The sequence below is a fragment of the Lipotes vexillifer genome, unplaced genomic scaffold (genome assembly GCF_000442215.2).
Source record: "Lipotes vexillifer unplaced genomic scaffold, Lipotes_vexillifer_v1.1 scaffold1012, whole genome shotgun sequence".
NCBI classification, from domain to species: Eukaryota; Metazoa; Chordata; class Mammalia; order Artiodactyla; family Lipotidae; genus Lipotes; species Lipotes vexillifer.
Window position 1 is genome coordinate 937249 of NW_006775534.1, and position 21110 is coordinate 958358.

The following is a 21110-nucleotide window of genomic DNA, read 5'->3' on the forward strand; positions in this document are numbered from 1 at the left end:
TTTTACCTTCAATAAAATGTTGAATGGGAACAGTGGGAGTAGCCATCTTTGTCTTGCTGCCGACCTTAGGGGGAAGCATCCAGTCTTTTACCATTAAAAGTATGTTAGCTGTGCAAAGTACAAAATTTTAAGAACAAGAGAGATTTCTATATTATGACCAAGTATCTCCATACTAGAGGGAAGTATGTGCTCTAGGGACAAATGGCCAGCTTCTCCAAAGCTGGTAACTTGTCATGACAAAGCAGTGATGAAATACAGTGGTCATCAAAGAAACTATTAGTTGGGGGCAGAGAATTACTCTTATCCTGAATGCAAATTCATCATTTTATTAGAGCTAGTGTTAGCAAAGGTAAGACAAAAATAAAATAAAAGCATCAAATATCAAAAAAATTAGCTTTAAGAAATTTAGTATTATCAAAAGCCTTAAAATTTATACACATATTAACCAAGCAGCTTCACTTCTAGAAACTTAGCCTAAAGAAAAAAATAAAACAAAATCAAGGATCCCAGCACTGAATATGAAAAAACTGGAAACCTGAAAGTCCAAATAAGAAATTTATGATATTCTTATATGATGAAATATTTTATTTCCCTAATTCAAAGATGCTATTGATTTTAAGATACATCATTATTGGGACTTCCCTGGTGGCGCAGTGGTTAAGAATCCGCCTGCTAACGCAGGGGACACAGGTTCAAGCCCTGGTCCCGGAAGATCCCACATGCCATGGAGCAACTAAGTCCATGTGCCACAACTACTGAGCCCGCGTGCCACAACTACTGAAGCCCCCGCGCCTAGAGCCTGTGCTCCGCAACAAGAGAAGCCACTGCAAGGAGAAGCCCGCGCACCGCAACAAAGACTAGCCCCTGCTCACCGCAAGTACAGAAAGCCTGTGCACAGTAACAAAGACCCAACACAGCCAAAAATAAATAAATACATAAATAGATAGGTTTATTTTTTTTGAAAAGATACATCATTATTAATTTAGTAACAGTCCTGGTGGGAAGACAATATCACTTTAAATACATAAACCGGTTATAAGTCACAATTTCAGTAACATGAAAAATATGCATCTATGAATCCAAAAAATACAGTTCTATGCAGCCACTCTCGTGTGGGAGAATATTTACTGTTACAGACTCATGTGATGGTGTGGAAGTAATTTCTTAAAACTCTACCTGTGACTGACTCACCTTGAGAGACAAGAGAATGACTGTCAGGAATGCTTCATTTATACAAGGAAGACAGTATTTTTAAAGAAGTGCTTTTTATCAGACAGGCGTATCGGAATCACTCAGACAATTGTTTGCAACACAGGTTTGCTCAGGCCCTACCTGAAATATGCACCTTTACCTCTAATCTCCAGGGAACTGACCCCCTCCCCCACCCCGACATGCAAATGGTATTTAAACTCTCCAGATGAATCTAATTTTTACCCTTTAAACCTACGGCTTAAAGACAGCAAAATTTAACTCTGAATTTATTAAGTTTATAAACCACAAAAAATGTGCTAGTTCCTAGTGCTCCTAAGAACTCAAGGAGTGAAAGTAAGCTCCCTCTTCTAATGTGATATTAGAGAAGATGCACCGAAGAGGGGCAGGTCCCAACTTCTAAAAACAGGAAGCAGAGTCCCGGTCACAGGCAAGGACTACTGACAACTCTAAGCTGCTCCAGGCCACATTCCAAGTCTAAGGTTCCTCTGGATACATAATAGACGGGTAGGACCAGAAACAGCCAAGAGGGGTCCCTCCCAGACCGTCATGCCCACCTCTAGCACATATATTCTGAGAAGACGCCGAGCGACCAGCCTAGGAACATAAAACAGATCAAAGGAAAGGCAAGCTGATGTCACCGTTTCCTTCTTGACCACTGGAGTTACAACCAATGGGCCTCTACCTTTCACGTTTACATCTTCTGAGGTTAAGACCTCAGAAGAGGTCTGGGCTCATAACAGATGGGTGGTTTAGGGAAGATGTGGATACACAAGTCTCCTGCAGGAGCAGCTGGGCCTGCCCATGACCTCAGCACCCACCAGGTCAGAGATGTCGGCTACGGCACTGCTACCTAAAAAAACCAAAACTGCACACAAGAGGGTCACAGTGACATGCTGTCCCCCAGAATCAACAGCACTGGTGCATCAGCACTGATGACAAGAATGTCTCGCATGGCCTGTCCACAGCCCGTGATGAAATCTTACATCACAAAGTGGGATTCTTTTCTATTTCTCCATATAACCCAGGAACCATATGGAGTGAGTGTCAAAACAATATATAATTTAGTAAAGAGAAAAAAGATTTTATTATGTTACCACATCAGTCTACCTTTGAGGGATTATTATACGCCAGACACTCCTACATATTTTAAGTGAATTACCTTTTAAATGTCACAAAAACCTTAGAAGATGTGTACTTTTAGCTCTAACTTACAAATAAGGAAACTGAAATACAAAAAGAAAAAGTAACTCAGTCAGGGTCACAAAGATCATGTAAACAGTGGTTGTCTCTGGATGGCAGGATTCCAAATGATTGATTTTGTTTTCTCCTTTTCATACTTTGCCCACACCTCCAATTCACGGGGTGGATAGAAGGAAGGATTTTAAAATCAGACTGAAAATCAGAGTCCCCCACAGACTGATTTCCAACCTACACAGCCTATCTGGTTTCCAATTATGTATTAACAGAGCACCAGGAAGATATTTTATGTGGAAGATGTACAGATTAAAAATCCATGTTTCCTTTATCTAAAAATCTTTTGTATGGATAGATCTACTCCACCTTATTAATTTTGATAGAAGCATGATTACAATCCATTTTGTTACTCTGATTACAGCAGCTTCGCCTTGAAGAAGTGTTCTGAAATCTGAACAGTATGAAAGGTAATGTTCATTCTGATACAGTGTAATGAAATCACTTTATTTTCAATTTACTCTTCCTATTATATAACAAAATATAACAGAAATTAGTTCAGAGCTGAAGCCAGGAAATAACACTGCCAGGAGTAATTGAAATAGAAAGATTATTAATTAAGCTATCACTGTTTTCAGAAACATCCTAATTTTAGATAGAGAGCAGAGGGATTAAGTTTGCATTAACTTGTTTTCTTTAAAATGAGTGGACATCAGACATAAGATTTCATCATCACCAGCTTTAAAATTTTTTATGCTTCACCGGCAGGTTTTTGGCTAGGAGAAAACTGCAAATGCTAACTGATTCCTCTTTTGGGCAACTTATAGAACCTTAGAGTGCAAGCAGAGAAAAGATGTCAAAAGCTTCAATGTGTATATAAAGATCCCTGCTCTTCTAGGCCCTGGGCATGGGACAGGGTAAGATACACAGGCATAGAAAGAACAAGGGCTTAGGAAGAAATCAAGAATACTTCCCTTGGTAAAAAAAAAAAAAAAAAAAAAAAAAAAAAAAAATATATATTTTAGATTTAGATTTAGTTTAAAGGTTCTTTAACTTTGCCCAGATTAATAAAAAAGATCTTCTACAGATGGTATCTAAATTTTCAAAAATTTACAAGGTGTTCTGAGGTGAGTTTGAATCAAAGAACCAATATACCCTAAGTCAGCTTCGTGGATTCAAAAGTGAGCCTAATGCGCACATCAACTTTTTGAGATTCTTGCCAAATCAAAGGTTAAAATGCATATAAAAAGTGCAAGCAAAGATACTAACAAACCTTCATTATGTGTTTTCTGAGAAAAGGCATCACCTGTGGCTGCTGCCAAACCGAGGAGCAGAGGGAAGGGTGGGAACCCAGGTCTGAGGGTGTGGCGGCCAGCAGAGCAGAGCAGGGGAGCGCTCGCCTGCCCACGAGTCGAGCCGCGCCCGAGTGGAAGAAGGGGAGGGGCTTTTCTCTGCTCTCTGGAGCACGAACACATAATCACAGCAGAATAATGGTCCCCTTATGTGGATACTGAGGTTCGTACTGAGGTATTTATCTAAATACAATAAAGTTTATTTCTCATGTCAAAAAAAAAATGATAAAAAAAACCCTGAGAATTCACGTTAAAGGACCTAAAATCCAAGCTAGAACTGGAAATGAGCTCTCGTAAGAGAACAGAGAAACTAGAGAGGCCCATGTATGCTGTGCACTCAGTCCAAGCCTGGCCAACAAGGTAAATCTGTGAACAGATAACACTGAATTCTTCAAAAAGAATCCATCAAAATAGAACATTTTCTTTGGTTAAAAGCTAGTTAAATCAGAGTTTAAAAGGCCAGAGACAAAAGCAAGATACAAATGAATATATTTTACTTTAGATTTTTAAGAAGAATTTGTGTTCTCAGATACTCATTGTTTGAGTTAAAGTTAATTTAACCCAAGGTAGAAAGTAGTATTTAAATGGTAAATACTGCTAGGAATAGAAAATAGGGGCTAGAAATAAACACATGAAAACCATAAATAAGTCTGTGTTTTCAGCATTAGCAAGTATATTTTCTATGTTCTAAAATTTCTGTAATGCTAGACTGCTTTTATTAGAAAATGGACAAAATAAACAGCACTTTTTTTTTTTTTTTTTTTTTTCTTGCGTTATGCGGGCCTCTCACTGTTGTGGCCTCTCCCATTTGCGGAGCACAGGCTCCGGACGCGCAGGCTCAGTGGCCATGGCTCACGGGCCCAGCCGCTCCGCGGCATGTGGGATCTTCCCGAAACGGGGCACGAACCCGCGTCTCCTGCATCGGCAGGCGGACCCTCAAGCACTGCGCCACCAGGGAAGCCCCAGCACTTTTAATGAGGGCACATACAGCCTACAGAATTTCTGGCACAAGTGTGTAAGGAATAACACACAATTCGACTGATCATGCAGCAGTCTGTAACTGAGAACAATTAGAAACAACCTAAAAGTCTCCTTTCCCAAGAGGATGGACAAATCAATTGTGATACGTTCACACAATGGAATACTTTAGAGAAGAAAAACGAAGGAACTAGATATATGTGTGTCCACATGGGTCAATTTTATAAATCAATGTAAAGCCAAAAAAGCATGTTACAAAAGGATACTTAGAGTAAGACAAATGTTACATAGAATTTTTAAAGCATGCCAAAACAGTGCATCTTGTTTTAATAATACAAACATAAGTAGCAAAATTATTAAGAGATACACAGCAATTTAATCTCAAATTCAGAATAGAGGTTACCTCCAATGAGCAGAAAAGTGAGAGAAAAAAAAGAAGGAAAAGTCACCTATGTTCCCTCTCCATGGCTGTGTGGCTTTAAAATCAACTTTTAAAACTGTGGTGTAAGCTTCAGTGTTCTCCCTCGTGTGACATATGCAACACACAGACACACGCCCCTATCCTATTCAGGATGAAATCTGAGCGCCCACTGCCCCTCCGGGCCCCCTTCCCACCAGAGTTGCACGTCCACACACTCCAGGGCGCCCAGACCTTGTGCAACTACTGTGCCCTCTGCCTGCAACACCTGCTCTGCACACGGCCCACTCACTCCCTCCTATCGTCCAGATGTCGTCAAATGCCACCCCAACAAAGGCGACTTCCTTAGCCACCCTATTAAAATAACCCGGTCATTCTCTACCCCCATATCCTGCTTTACATTTTCGGCTTCACGGCTTCATGGCAGGCTTCCTGGCATGACGGATCATTTAAATTGTCTTTCTCCCCCAGAATATAAGCTCTACTAAGTAGGACAGGGTTTGTCTTATTCACAATTGAATCAACACTGCTTTGACTAGTGCTGGACACAAACGAACTCAGTGGGGGCTGATCAAAGAATTGTGTATTTCATTCCATACATATTTTAACCCACTTTTCCCCATTTTTCTAATATGTACACCTTCAGTGTTATTAAATACTTTTTCTAAACATCATTTTCAAAGGTACACAGTAGCACAGTATTCCAACAGTGCATGGCATACAGCACAGTTAAACAATCCAGTCAGACATCTGACTTTTCAAATAATTTTGTCATCAAGAATAATAGGAAAAAAAAAAGAAAAGAAAAAAAAAAAGAATAATAGGGCTTCCCTGGTGGCGCACTGGTTAAGAATCTGCCTGCCAATGCAGGGGACACGGGTCCGAGACCTGGTCTGGGAAGATCCCACATGCCACGGAGCAATTAAGCCCCTGCGCCACAACTACTGAGCCTGCGCTCTAGAGCCCGCGAGCCACAACTACTGAGCCCACACGCCTAGAGCCCGTGCTCGGCAACAAGAGAAGCCACCACAATGAGAAGCCCGCGCACCTGCAAGGAAGAGTGGCCCCCGCTCGCCACAACTAGAGAAAGCCCACGCACAGCAACAAAGACCCAACTCAGCCATAAATAAATAAATAAACAAATAAATAAAGATTTTTTTAAAAGAATAATAATAGACATTAGTAAAGACATTCTTTAGACTCTGTGACTGATCATTATTGCTTTAAGATAAATTCCTCAAATAAAAACGGTGAATCCATTTATAAGGTATTTTATATATATTTCCAAACTATCCTCCAAAAAAAGGCTATACAGATTTAGGTTTACACAACAGTGGATGAGAATCACAGCTTCACATCATCAGCACCAATGTCTCTGTCGATCTGGCGAATACAATAAGTGGAAAAGGTATCCATTTATTCAGTAATTTTGTATCTAGATTACACATAAGTTGCTTTCCATTGCTCAGACCCACGCCACCCTAAAGTCTACATGAACAGGAACCGGAGAGGGACTTAAACTTACCCCCGCTTCCAGCCCTCCTGCCACACCTCAAAGAACAGCCTCGGAGGCGGCAGGGCTGCACGAAGCAGAACAGATCAACTGGAGAGCATATGGCTCCGATCTCCAGTTCTGAGGGCGGGAAACCTGAGCACTGCCCTGCTCCCTCGCTACAGGAATCATCTCACTCGCCATGGTTTCTCGCCCAGATCACACTGGTGATCTGCCCAGGAGGGAGCACACCAAAGGGAGCGGTACCTCCTTCTAGGTGAAAAGAAGGAAGGAGACATACCTCTTACCTCTGTAAACTGAAAAGCAATGAAAACTATCTGCAAACAGTATAAAACTATCAAGATAGCATGTTTGAGATGGAAATATTCAAGGACAAACATCATGTGCCTTTCCAGAAACGTCACACCCCAAGCTGCCAGCCAGCAGCTGCCAGACTTCACTGAGATACTTCAGGACTGTTGCCATCAGGCAGAGGGAAAAGCTGCCCATCCGTCAGGATGTCAGAGGTGCTGAGCAGACTCGCACAGGCCCGCCCCCATCTCTCCCAAGAGCTCCTCCAGTACGGGGCAGCGGGGCTGGGGACACACAGCTGCCACCCTAGGGCCCGACAGAACGCCCAGCCCCACCAGCAAAGGTGCTCTGTAGCTTCTCCAGCCAACCTAGCACCGCATGCTGCCCTCACACTCCTGTGGGGCTGCAGACGACTCTGTGAAACCTTGCAACGAAAGTTCAGTGACACACAGCAACATATCACATTTTAAAAATCCGATTAATTTATCTTTTAACCATCTCCACTCTTAAAGCTATATTTTAAATACTTAATAATTTCACTTAATTTCAAAAATCTTTTCTTTTTACCAGAGGAGCCCAGTAGGTGTAGAGATAGCCTATTTTCAATGCTGGCACAAACTGTGAGCAGGATACTACCAGAAAATAGAGATTCAAGAAAAACTTGAATTGTTCATATAAAACCTAAAAAGAAAAAGAAAAAAATTAACATGATCTCTTCATACCTTAATTAAATAATTAAAATCAACATAATATCTAACTGTATTTCCATCAAACAGTGAAAACATGCCCTGAGTCACAATACATTAATTTTGACAATGGCTTTCCAATAACTAAATCACAAAAAAGACCTAAGGTTACCCCAAATTATATTTAAAATAAACTGAAAAAAAGACAATTAGAACTTTCAACTATGTTGTGTCCTCTAAAAGTTTCTTATTTTCTTGCATGCAATTTTCCAGGTTACCACACACATCTATAAATCTTTACATGCACACCAAATGAGACAGCAAAACCTTCCCAATGTTAGTAAGTCAGTTAATACAGATATACAAATGTATCTCTTCATATCAACTCAGAAAATCTTATGGAAAAGTGGTGTTAACCTTGTGTTTATGAAATGGTAAACAATAAAACATGATAGCCACGTTTTCTGAATGTGGACATCTAGGTGGCCTTACAAAGATCGAGTGAACAAGCAAACCATGTGCAGGTATGACTTCACACACAAAAAAAACCCTACTTTAATCTCCTGTATTTACTTCCCTCAAAGTATAAGAAATGGTAAAATATAAAAATATGTAAATTACAGACCAATTTTCAGGAAGACAGCTACCTGCATATTCTTTATATGATAGCTGATACACGGTAGCTGACCTTCAACACTACAATTACAATGAAACTTACAGACTTGCAAACTGCAAGTCAAAATCTCCTGGGATGCCATTTTTTAATACAACTGTGGAAGGCACAGAAATTTTAACAAGGGCAGAGCAATGCGTTAAGTACTTATTGTTGACTTAAAGAGTCTGGAACCACAGTTTTTATATAATGAAGTTATACACATCATCACACAGTTATGTGTATGACTAAAAACATCAGTTACATTGATAACACATTTATATTCATAATCATGTTCAACTGCTGTCTAAAAATGTTTTGAATCATTTCATAAATTAATCTTAGCAGGAGAGAAAACTCTTTTTCCTCAGTGATTTCTTTAAAATCTCAGTTAGCATAGATTATATCTATTAGCAATTCAGAAATTGTCATTCATGCTAAAAATGGCATAGAATTCCTACTGTGCAATTACCAAATGTTTCTAAAATACTACGTTTTAGATGAAAAGACTAATTTAAGAGACAATCTAAGAAAAAAGTCATTCCCACGGTAACAGCTGTACAGACACATCAACAGGTCTCTTCTGGACAGCCATCCTGGTAGCCATGTGAACTCACTCGGATCAAAACTAAGCTGCACGATCCACTTTAAACCACTGCAATCAAGACTTTATTGTCTGCTGAGTGAACTTCTGGAGGGCTTTAGGAAAATGACAATACTTAGCCAATCTGGGAGTATTTAATAATTTAAACCTAAGGAGAAAACAGTAGCTTCATTCAATAAAGATGAGAATATTTATCTGCCTGAAAGAGAGTTTACACTTTATTGTCCTAACAAAAGATCAGTCTTTTAATTATGAAGCCATTAGTTTTGTGTGTTTTAATAAAGGAGCATATCAGACATCAAGCATCTGACAACTATTGGACGGACTGGGGGGGTGGTGAGGGCTGATCAATGCCCAATATAAAGTCAGCATGGTTATTTAAATAAAAACATGAAAGAGAAACCAGCCCTCATTTCACATAATCAAGAGGGGTTTTTGCAAAATATCATAAGAGCTAATACCTAGAACATATCAAAAACTTTGATACTGGAAACATAAATCAGTGCCAGCTTTCTTTTGCCTTTAGAAAGATAAATAAATCTGTCTATTAAAATAGGGAATGATGCACAAAAGGCAAAAATAATTCCACTATTCTAAATACATATAATCTCAGTTTTATCATTTAAGCCAGAAATATGACTGGCAACAAAACAGTAATAAATATTTAAACTTCAGAATGTCAATTTAGCATAACACCCAATTAAAGATAACTACTGACATAACAATACAACAAGGCCTGAAACTTACAGTGTGAAATAGAAAAGAAATCTATAAATGCTCAGAGATATTTCCTTATGGAGTCATGTCTCTGTAAACAGTTATTTTACTTCCATTGTAACAGCCTTGGTAGGCTTTAAACATTAGATACATTCCACTTTTCCCACCAAACAAATTCCCAGCCAAACAAAATGTATGACTTATTTTCTGATAATTTTATTTAGCTTTACTTGGTTATTTCTACAAAAATATAAATGTGATGTTTATCTAGAACTGAAGGCAATAATCAAACTATAAACTTTCTTGAGCTGAACCCTTATCACATGGCTACTACAAATGCATATGAATTACTTAACAATTATTTGAAACACCCATGGTTCCAAAGCAAAAGGACTCTGATTTGGATACGACAGAATTAATGAGGGAAAAAAATGAAAACAAAGTTAGCAATCTCTGATATGCAGCCCGTTTTCAAGAATTTAACAATCTTACCCCAGGTATAAAGGTAAATACATTGTATTTCTGATTTTTTATAGAATTTCTGGGATGTTTTTCTTCACACTTTTCCGGATATCCAAGCCACACTGTACGAGCTTTCAATTCTCTCTTTCTTTGACAAATATTTATCAGCCAATCACAGCAACTGCATGAAACAAAAGATACATATTGCGTATGCTTTTTCAAAAGTTTTTGAATTAATTCTACATATCCAGAGCCAATACTGATAGTTTCTGTATTTAACCAGACACCAATAGCATATCTACTGCTAATCTGTAAGGGTTTTCTTAAAACAGGTCAGCTATACTAATTTAAATTTGATATGAAGATACTGAAGGAGCTTGAATAAGTGTGCAATGACTCCTAGAACCTCAGGAAAATTATCTTCCCCGTTTAGACCCTCTTATTGGCAAAATAAAACCATTAACATTCTGAACACCCACACGGAACCAAATTGCCGGACCCGCACCTCTCCTCGGGGCACCTCCCCGCAGCCGGGAGGGAGGGAGAGAGGGCGCACACCGCCCGCCTCTGTCCAGTTACAACACCAACTCCTCGTCTTGGACCCCCGCAACCACACTCACAGACGCCAAACTCCCACACGGTACACAAGGGAAAACCAGAGGCCACAGAGGTCAGTGAGCGACGTACGCGCAACAGCTGGGCAGGGCTGACACACAGCCCGGACCTCAGTCCCCACTCAACCCCGTGTTCCTCCTGCCGCGAGGACAACAGGCAGGCCGGCGCCTGCTCATCTTCACAGACGGCCTGTGCTTAGCACAGCACACAGTACAGCAGCCATTCAACAGATGATGGAAATAAATGAAAAACGCATGAGCAGGCCACAGGACTCCATGGGAAAAACATGGACTTTAAGGTCATGCTTTTGGAAACAACTCCCAGCAAGTGGCACTGGGGTGGTCCCCTGGTCTAAGTCTTTGTTTCCTCATCTGCAGAAGTGCTGATGAGGTTACAGGTGACACGCTCTGAGCTCCTGGCACAATGCCTGCCACAGGGGAAGCACTCAGAGCTCTGCTGTCACTACGCTGCCTCTCGCTGTCACATTCAGAATGTCTCCAAACTTATAATACTAATTGGCACAAAAAGTTACTGTCCAATAAAGCATCCATTGGCCACATGTGGCTATTTTAGTGGGAATTAATTAATATTAAGTAAAATAAAAAGTCCAGTTCCTCAGTCACACTATCCACCTTTCAAGGACTCAACAGCCACCTTGTCCAGTGGCTACCATATTGGACATCACAGATCTAGAATACTCTCAGCATCCCAGGGAAGCTCTGGAACAGGGCTGGTACACACAAAGCACTCTTCAGGCAAGCACGACAGCTAGGACAGCAGTCCTCATGCGTGCACACTTCCTTCAGCGTTTCAAATACAGCAAAAATCCTCCAGGAATCTATTCAGATATGAATTTTTCTCCGGAAACACATAATTATCTAATCTAATGGTTTAATGTGCAAAAGTCAGACAAGTCTTAAGATGAAACGGAGGATAGCCAAAGCTCAGTGTTTGAAAAAAATATAAATAAAACTTAGGAAATGTGGATTTTCCAGAGTTTAGGCTGGTATCGACATATTCTACAGGCAAAAACCTCTATAAATGCAAAACCACTGTCTTCATCACATGACACTGTAAACATTCGCTAGAAAAAAAACCTCAACATCTACACCACTGTCAGCAGCACATGAAACTAACATCCCATTAACTTTCAAAGCCCCATACTCTAGAAACTAAATTAAATACCAGTGGCTAAAAACACATATTCAACAGTTCAGTTTTTCTCTATAACACTGTACAGAAAAAACTAAGATTCCTAGACTTCCAAAATGTAATTAAATTATTCATAACACTTTGCTACTACTATTACCAAATTAAAATCTTATTATTATTTCTTCATGCAAAGACAGAATCAAGCAGTGGTTAGGGAGCCACTATTAAACCACCCGCTACTCCACAGTATTAAATGAATACACAGTCTCGAAGTTTTAAAAGCCTGGGGCTCCGCCAGCATTGTCACTGGATTATGCAGACAGAAAATATGACCAGAAAGAGAAGACAAACCCCGCACATAAAGAAAATACTTGTAACCAAAAAAATACGTGTAAGTAAGCCTTATGGAGCTGTACAGCTAAGGGAGAAAGTAAAACTATGGGCAATTTTTGAAGGCAAAGTAATAAGAGTAAAACATACTGGTAAATACCGGTAAGTGAGAAGGAGATGCAGAGGAGTCCCTGGAAGAAAGAAACCAGAAGCGTTACCCAGGAACATTTCTATGCGCACTGCACGCTTCCTCAGTTACTCAGTATTCAGAAGACACTTTCCCATTTATATGTAAATCGCCTCACACTGTCAAGGCAAATTGAAACTAAATCCAATAGTGTACAAACTATACTTTTTTCTTAAAACATTTCAGGATTAGTAAGTTTTTGCAAATGGCTCTATGATCAAAGTAGTACTCCAATACTAAATAAAGCACATCTTTATATACCAAGATCCTGTCTTATAAAATTTTAAGGGGCCATAATTAAACAACTTCCAAAATTTAGAAAGCCTCCTTCCCAAATAAATAAATAAATAAATAAATAAATAAATAAATAAATAAATAAATAAATAAATAAATAAATAAATAAATAAATAAATAAATAAATAAATAAATAAATAAATAAATAAATAAATAAATAAATAAATAAATAAATAAATAAATAAATAAATAAATAAATAAATAAATAAATAAATAAATAAATAAATAAATAAATAAATAAATAAATAAATAAATAAATAAATAAATAAATAAATAAATAAATAAATAAATAAATAAATAAATAAATAAATAAATAAATAAATAAATAAATAAATAAATAAATAAATAAATAAATAAATAAATAAATAAATAAATAAATAAATAAATAACTATATCCAACAGGTACCTTTGGTTACCAAGCCAAAAGCAACACAGCACTCATGTCCTCTTAAGAGATCAGCACTTTCCCATGCTTCTGCACTCCAAGCGTGTTGCCGATTAACTGAAAGTGTAGGGGCCACTTAGGACCGGGAACAATCCTAGCATTTGATACCCCCCCTTCATATGGAAATGCCATTCAGGGGTTCCACTTTCATGGGGACAAAGTGATTTTTGATAGCAAGTGAAATGTAAACCTCGTGAGAAAGGCATTACTGTCCCCCAGAACTACATACCGGTGCGCATCACAGTAACCCACGTGGAGGACACCCAAAGGTTTAGAAGACAGATTACAGAAAAAGTTTTTCCAGAGTCAAATTTTTCAGAGTTGGAATTTTTGCCAAATAATAAAAATGAGAAGGCAGGTCTTAAGCCATGAAGAAATTAAAGCCTACTCAATCCCAGAAGAAGAATAATTTAAAAATAAACCTTACTACTCACAGAATCTACAAATAAAAATACAATGAAATATCTGCAACTCATTAATATCATTTGCTATCTATCTTTACTACAATATTCACTAACGTTTTCTTCTGCAATTAAACTAATTTTATATATCTTCTACTCTTTGATCCATCGCCTAATAACCTTAATAACACTGACTTTTATAATGCCTGGTATTTAGAAAATAAAAAGGTCAGCAAATATTCAAAACTGGAAATTTATAATAAAGAAAAAAGACCCATCTAAGTTGCTAACTGTACAGTTTGTTCTGTAAGGTGCAGTTTTAATTTCCATAACAATTTCCTGGTGTAGTGGATGCACACTGAACACGAAGTGTGGCCATGTCTCAGGTCACTGTCGTCCACATGGAAAGAGACACTCGTGAGTGAAGCCACCACAACGGTTCGGTCAGCTCTGCCCACATGATCACCATTTACTAAGATAAAGACTTTATATACATGTCGAGTATATGTTACTGAGCTGTTTTAATATCCCCCAAACATGTTAGTTTTTGCCACTAACACCTAGATTTTCAAATATATTCTTAATATCTTCCTTAAGAAAAGGAATATTACAAATGAAATCCAAAACTTGGCTATGTTCCATTTGGTAAAAACAAAATCCTGTAAGAGACCAAAAATAATTCAACAATGTACTCGGCCTTCAACAATGTCCACAATTCTTGGCAACCGTTTCACTGGTATGGGTAGGTATCACTTCCAACACATGGCCTGCCCTCTTGAAGTCCACACCATGCACACGAGACTATGACCTTAAAGTTTCAGGTCCATCAGTACCCACTCCCACGCCCCCAGTTTCTAGCAACTCTGTCATGCAGGGATCCTCCGTGCAGAGTAGATAAGATTCTCAGCCTTCTCAGTCCCACTGATCTTCACGTCAGGTTCCCTTTCGGACGGCGAGACCAGGCACTTGTCTGCTTGAAGAGTCGTCCTAGCACTTTTCCCAGTCCATGGAGCAAAGAGCAAGGAAAGGCTTTGGCGAGTCAAGTGAAACTCTGGTTCACCCTCGGGCTTGGCCCTTAGCTATCAGGAGGGGGCCTCTTCTAGCTCTTGGCTGTAAACAGCAGTGAGAATGCTCATCTCAAGCAGCACCACTGGGTCTGATCCCACTCTTTCTTCCACCCCACACTAATGGAAAACACACACCACACATCCATCAAGCTGCAATTGTGGCACCGCCCAAATCTCCTCTGCCACAGCCATCTCTTCAACTCACAACACTGGCCACCATTCCCGCAGTAACTGCCCACACCCTCGCTTCCACAGCTGGTGCTGTAATGGCTCAGGTTTCTCCTTGGTGGACAAACAGTAATAAAATTATGCTGGGTTCAATACAGATGCGTGATTACTGACGACCTCTACCAAGGCATGACCAATTTTGTCATTTTTTTAGTCCTCATGTGTATCCCAGACACCTCCTCACTTAACTGAACTAATGTTCCCAACTGAGGTTAAGATAAAAGTCATCCTCTCCAACACGATTTCGCACTTCCTCCCCTATTTTTCCTGCCGCCTAAAAAAGGATTATTAGCCTCTTCCTTTCCAACACCGCCCTTTCCCCTGAAGGGTCCCCTTCCTTCTTCCTCCATAGGCCTCTACCACACTGCTGCCACCGTAGGGATATCATCCTCCCAGGTGGTTTCCACTGTCACTACAGTAACAACAACTCTCAAACCTACGTCTCCAGATCCTGCTTCTGGATCTGACAGAACTATCCGTCTTAGACCAATCCAGTACATGACAGATTTACATAAGGTATCACCTCACACCAGTCAGAATGGCCACCATTAAAAAGTCTACAAATGATAAATGTTGGAGTGGGTGTGGAGAAAAAGGAACCCTCCCACACCGTTGGTGAGAATGTAAATTGGTACAACCAATTTACAACTCCAACTATGGAGAACAGTATGGAGGTTCCTGAAAAAACTAAAAGTAGAGTTACCATGTGATCCAGCAATCCCACTCCTGGGCATGTATCTGGAGAAAACCATAAATCAAAAAGGTACATGCACCCCAATGTTCACTGCAGCATTATTTACAATAACCCAGACCTGGAAGCAACCTAAATGCCCATCGACAGAGGAATGGATAAAGAACGTGTGGTACAGATATACAATGGAATATTACTCAGCCATAAAAAAGAAACGAAATAATGCCATTTGCAGCAACAAGGATGTACCTAGAGATTATCATATTAAGTGAAGCGAGTCAGTCAAAGATAAATATCATGTGATATTGCTTATGTGTGGAAAGTAAAAAATGATACAAATGAACTCATTTACAAAACAGAAACAGACACAGAAAAAAAACTTACGGTTACCAATGGGGATAGCAGGGAGGGCGGGGTGGGGGGGGTAGATTAGGAGTTTGGGATTAACGTATACACACTACTATATACAAAACAGATAAACAACAAGGACCAACTGTATAGCGCAGGGAACTATATTCAATATCTTGTAATAACCTATAATAGAAAAGAATCTGAAAAAAATATACATATACGTATAACCGAAAAAATAAAGGGACTTGAACATCCACTGATTTGGGTCTCGGAACCAATCCTCCACAGATACCAAGGGACGCCTCTATAATCACAGATGGAAAAGAAAGGAACACAGTTCATGTCAGTACAGTGACCACAATTAATTCTACCACGCAGTAATTACAAAATCACTAATTTTCTCCATCTTTTAAACATTAAAACATCTCACAACAAAGTGAATTTGGCTTTCTGTCCCTTTTGGATTTGCACTGTTTGGTTTTGACTAAGGTCATTAATACTCTCCATGATGTCATTTAGAGAGTGGCTTCTTTAGTTTGATATAGAAACAAATGTGTTTAGAAGCTAAGCTTATAAATAACTGTGTAACTTTGGTGTGTAGGAGGTTAGGCAGCAATGGATAACAAACCTGGTACAGAGGAACTTCCATCCTCCACAGACAAACCACTCCAGGCCTCTCTTTCTTCGCATGACCCTAGCTCGTGGTAATCTGTGGTAGTCGCTTTCGTCATCCTCAAAGCCTTCTTCAGACATCATTAATGGCATTTCATCCAAATGGGCAGACTCATCTTCCAGCTGGCACCTGGATAAAGGAAAGGACAGAGCACTGAGGCAGGCCAAGCAGCCTTCTGTGTACGATACGGGTCAGGCTTAGGGCAAGAGCTGGCCCAATTCCACTAATCACACTTTTCTTCTTCCCTCGTGCTACGCTGTCTTCAGGGGAAGCAAAGCATTACAAATAACACTGCACAGTAATGCTACTTCCTTTGCAAAAAACTTCACCAAGGTAAGCAGGAAAGGAAAGGCTGTCCAAGGAAGCTGCCGTTACCATGCTGTGAGCGGAACCCTCCAAGCAGCCTTCCATGTGTAGTTGTTGTATCTACATAAAAGACCATTCTTTTGACGTTTCTGTATGCTTGAAATAACTTATAATGAACTGGGGAGATTATACTCAAGGGAAAAAACTTTTAAGACTAGAATAGATGTCCACTCTCCATTACTTCTTCCATCTACAGCTTCTCCATCTTTTCTCCTGCCACTGCCTCTGAGACCTGTGGTCACCTGGACACTTGTCGTTTTCTCCATCATTACTATCTTCTTTCTCTAGATCTCCTGTCACTCTCGAGAGCCAACGCTTTGGAGATGAAGGCCTACGGAAGGGCGGACGATGATGGGTGCTACTCCAGATAATCGAGACTATCCAGCAGCACTAGCAGAACTTCCATTCTGCTCTGAACTTTAGTAAAATGCATCTCCTACAGTTTATAACAAGCTTTGTATCTGCAGTTAGCTATCTTTTTAGAATCCTTCAGGGAACTGTGTGTGTGTGCACGTGTGTGTGGCCTGTGCATGGGTGGGTGGGTGCCTGGGTGTGCCAGTGCACGTGTGTGTGGCAACGGTGCCATGTACCACTCTGCCTACTAGGATTCTGTGAAAAGGTCAGCAGCCAAGATTCCCAAAGCCTGTCTTCATGAGACTTTATTCTTAAAATAAGGGCCTAGCTGTCAAGAATCCAAGCCCAAATGGAATTCAATGATGGAAAAAAGTCCTTGGACGTGAAGGCCAATGTCAACCTCCCACCTAAGTTTCTCTACCGTCTTCTCAACATTTGGTAACTAAAAAATAGTCCAGCGAGAGGATTTACCAGGTTACTCAGTTATCCCCTACAGGGAAGACATTTATAACTCCCCATTAGAAAATATTTCAGTGAATATATCTGTGCATAGCACTTCTCCCATATTTTAGATGAATTCTTTCAGAGATTCCCAGGACTAGAATTGTTATGTAAAGTCATAAGCTCTAAAATACTCGATACATATTGCCAAACTGCAAATTTAAACTCCCACCAATATGAGAGCTGGGAGAGCTACCAAAAACACGAGAAGCAGTCTACCTCAGCCTTATCAGACTGGGGCTGGTACATTCACTCATTTAAGGGAAGGAGAGCACCTTGGTGTCACACGGGCCCTACACCACCAATGAGCTATGGCCGAGGCTGCTCCCCTCTCGTACGGAAAATTCAATTTAGCTGGACGCAGTTCGGAAGATAAGAGGGGCAGCAGGGGTGGCCCGTGCAGATGTAAGATCAGGGCATTGCGAGCCCAGAAAGGCAGAAGGAACTTGGCAGTGGAGGCCCTTGCAACTCACAGGAAAGACAAAGATTTCAGGTGAGAGGCAAATATGAGATTCGCTCTGCACTCTGGCTGCCCTGGAGAACTGGTCGAAGCAGAGCTGGAGCCAATTGGGAGGCCGCTGCAAGAGTCCAGGACAGAGACAGATGGTGCTTGAACAAAGGAGCTGGAGGAAAAAGGAGAGAAGTGGGTAGATTCGGGGCATTTAAGAGCTAGAGCACACAGACAGGTGATGTTTGACTATGAACTCAGAGGACACAAGAGCCTAAGGATGACCGGCCTGTACGGGAAGGAGGACGGCAGTGCTGCTCAGTAGGACAGAAAACACTAGCAGAAGCAGGCTTCTGGCAGCTGAGGGAGAATCTTGAGTCTGCTTTTATTCATTTTCAGTCTGAGGTCTCTGAAATATGACGCAGGCAGCTGCAATAAATGGAGCTGGCCCGCCAAGGGCAGGCAGGAGCTGGGAGGTCAGCAGTGGAGGGGAATTTATTCTTTGGCCTCACCAGCTCCTCTTTCCTTAGGAACCTGGCCCACTCCGCCCACCACCCAGGAAGGACTGCTGTGTAGCTGCCCGGGACCTCAAACCCTCCTGTGGTTGGTCGGGGACGGGCAGCCAACCAAGCTAAGCCACAGCTGTCCAGGAAAATTCTGCGACTGGAGCTGAGAAAAAGGTGGCAGTCTCCCTCGATAACTAAAGCTACTATCTCCTGTGATAAGAGCTGTTGGAGGTCTATGCCAGTACATAGAGTAAGAAACCCAGAAAACCAGTCTTCTGAAAGAGAAGAATGAATCAGACAGATACGTGTAAAATGAAAAAATGTTTCATGTTTCTTGTTTCATGTTTCAAGATTAAAATGTTTCATGTTTAATCTTTCATGGAAGATTAAATACATAATCTACTTTCAATATGCAAAAAATTGCTTTTTTTTTTTTAAAGCGTAAATCTACAAGAACAGAAAACAAAAGAGGAGATAACAAAATGTAAGAAGCTGGGGAAAGCAGATGGATGGATGGTAAACAACTAAGCAGAACCATGAAAATGGAGTCTGAAGCCAGCAGTGAAGAAACCAGAGAACCAAGGGATTGGAACCTCAGGACCCTAGCAGGGCTGAAGACCGGCAGCGCTGGGTACCTCTGGGAGCGCTTTGAAGGGACACTGAAATAAGAACCGACTGAAAGCTCTGAAAGAAACATCTGGATCCTTACACTGCAGCCCCCCTCCCACCCAACTAGGCAACCACCCCTCCCCTCCTCTGGGGAAGGGAGGCTGTGCTGAAAACAGAAGACTGAGTGAAGGAGCCACCAACCTGTCCCTCCCACTACCCTGCTGATTACTAATGCACTGTTGAAGGGACGATGCTGCTGACCTAAAGGAGAGGAAACCAGCACTGAACAGTTACTGAGAGCTCAGACTCTCAGGCAGTAATCTAGGCACGTCACGTATATTCATTTAATCCCCAGGTTTAGACAATTAACACAGAAAACCATACTATAAGAACGAACAAAAACTCAAATGTCCATAGACAAACGCAGACCATACATACAATGGGATATCTATCATTCAGCCATGAAAAGGAAGAAAATTGATACAAGCTACAACGAGAACCTTTAGGACATTATGCTCAGTGAAATAAGCCGGACACAAGAAGACAAACACTGAATGACTCCACTTACATGAGGTCCCAAGAGCAGTCAACTCCAGAGACAGAAGGAAGACAGAGGTGAGCAGGCAGTGGGGGAGGGTGGAAGTCAGTGTCTACGGGGCACAGAGTTTCAGTTTGGGAAGATGGAAGTTCTGTGGGTAGATGGCGGTGGCGGTTACACAACAACAGTAACGTACTTAATGCCATTTACTGTGCCCTTAAAAACGGTTAAGAAGGTATCTCTTATGTTATGCATACTTTACCACAATTCTTTAAAAAAGAACAGATTTCTGTAATTATTGTTGATGATACCCTGCTCCCCGGCAGCCAAGTAACCGCTGGAAGACGGATATCCCCTCATCACTACCCACACCCTCAGCGCGCCGAGCTAATTCCTGCAACACGGCTTTCCCTGCACTTAGCACGGGGCCCTTTCTCCTCGTGCTCCTGCTGGCTGCCACAGTCAGTGTGCTGCACCCTTACGCACGGGGCAAGTTTACTCAAGAGATCCATCATTTGGGGAACAGGCTTGTCAATCAGACAATAAACCAGAATGAAAAAGAACTCCTGCAGGCGTCTTAGACGAAGGAGCCCAGGAAAATGGATGGCTAAAGTTTACTGAGTCCTTACTATGGCCAGGCACTCTGGAGGTCTGTATTCTGCATCATCAAAGAAGAAAACTTTAAAGCAAATGAGAAAATGGGGGAAAATATGCAGCACATGACAGAAAAAATGATTCTTTATAAGCAGTTCTCACAAATCAATAAAAATCAATAAAAAAGCAAACACTCTGAATGACACATGAACAAAGACAATTCACAAAGGAAGAAATACAGCTATACTTAGAAAATTACACTCCACCACATTAAGACCTTACAACAAACACTTGAGCGTCTACTACGCGCTAGCGCTGTCCCTGCGGGTACAGAAGCAAAGAGGCACACACAGCTTAGGTACTAACAGGACAAAAACAAGACGTAAACTATTTTCAAAGGGGAAAGTGCTAGGAAGACAATAAAGGGGGTGATGAAACCAGAAGTGACAGGAGGGGTCTTCCTCAGATTGTCCAGGACCCTGAGTCTCAAGAAGCGACACCTGGATGAAAAGCAGCCAAGCACACCAAGGTCTAGGAAGACCTAGAAGGGCTGCAGAGCCTGGAGGGCTGCAGGAGCGGAGACAGCCAGTGTGGCTGGAGGGAGCGAGCCGGGCGGAGCTGCGGCAAATGCAGCTGCAGACGCAGCGGGGCAAGCCCCACAGACTGGAAAGCCAAAAGGAAGAG

The 21110-nt window shown here is 40.9% G+C and overlaps 1 protein-coding gene across 1 annotated transcript in view; it reads right to left on the bottom strand.

Annotated features, from left to right (window-relative positions):
- ATP9B (ATPase phospholipid transporting 9B) overlaps window positions 1-21110 on the bottom strand; it is a 225279-nt gene that overhangs the window by 193527 nt on the left and 10642 nt on the right. Inside the window, exons 2-4 of the mRNA XM_007449962.1 lie at window positions 16466-16639; window positions 10107-10257; window positions 7523-7636 (exon numbers count right to left, since the gene is read on the bottom strand). Of these exons, the coding sequence (XP_007450024.1) occupies window positions 7523-7636; window positions 10107-10257; window positions 16466-16639 (439 nt within the window). The remainder of the gene's footprint in view (window positions 1-7522; window positions 7637-10106; window positions 10258-16465; window positions 16640-21110) is intronic.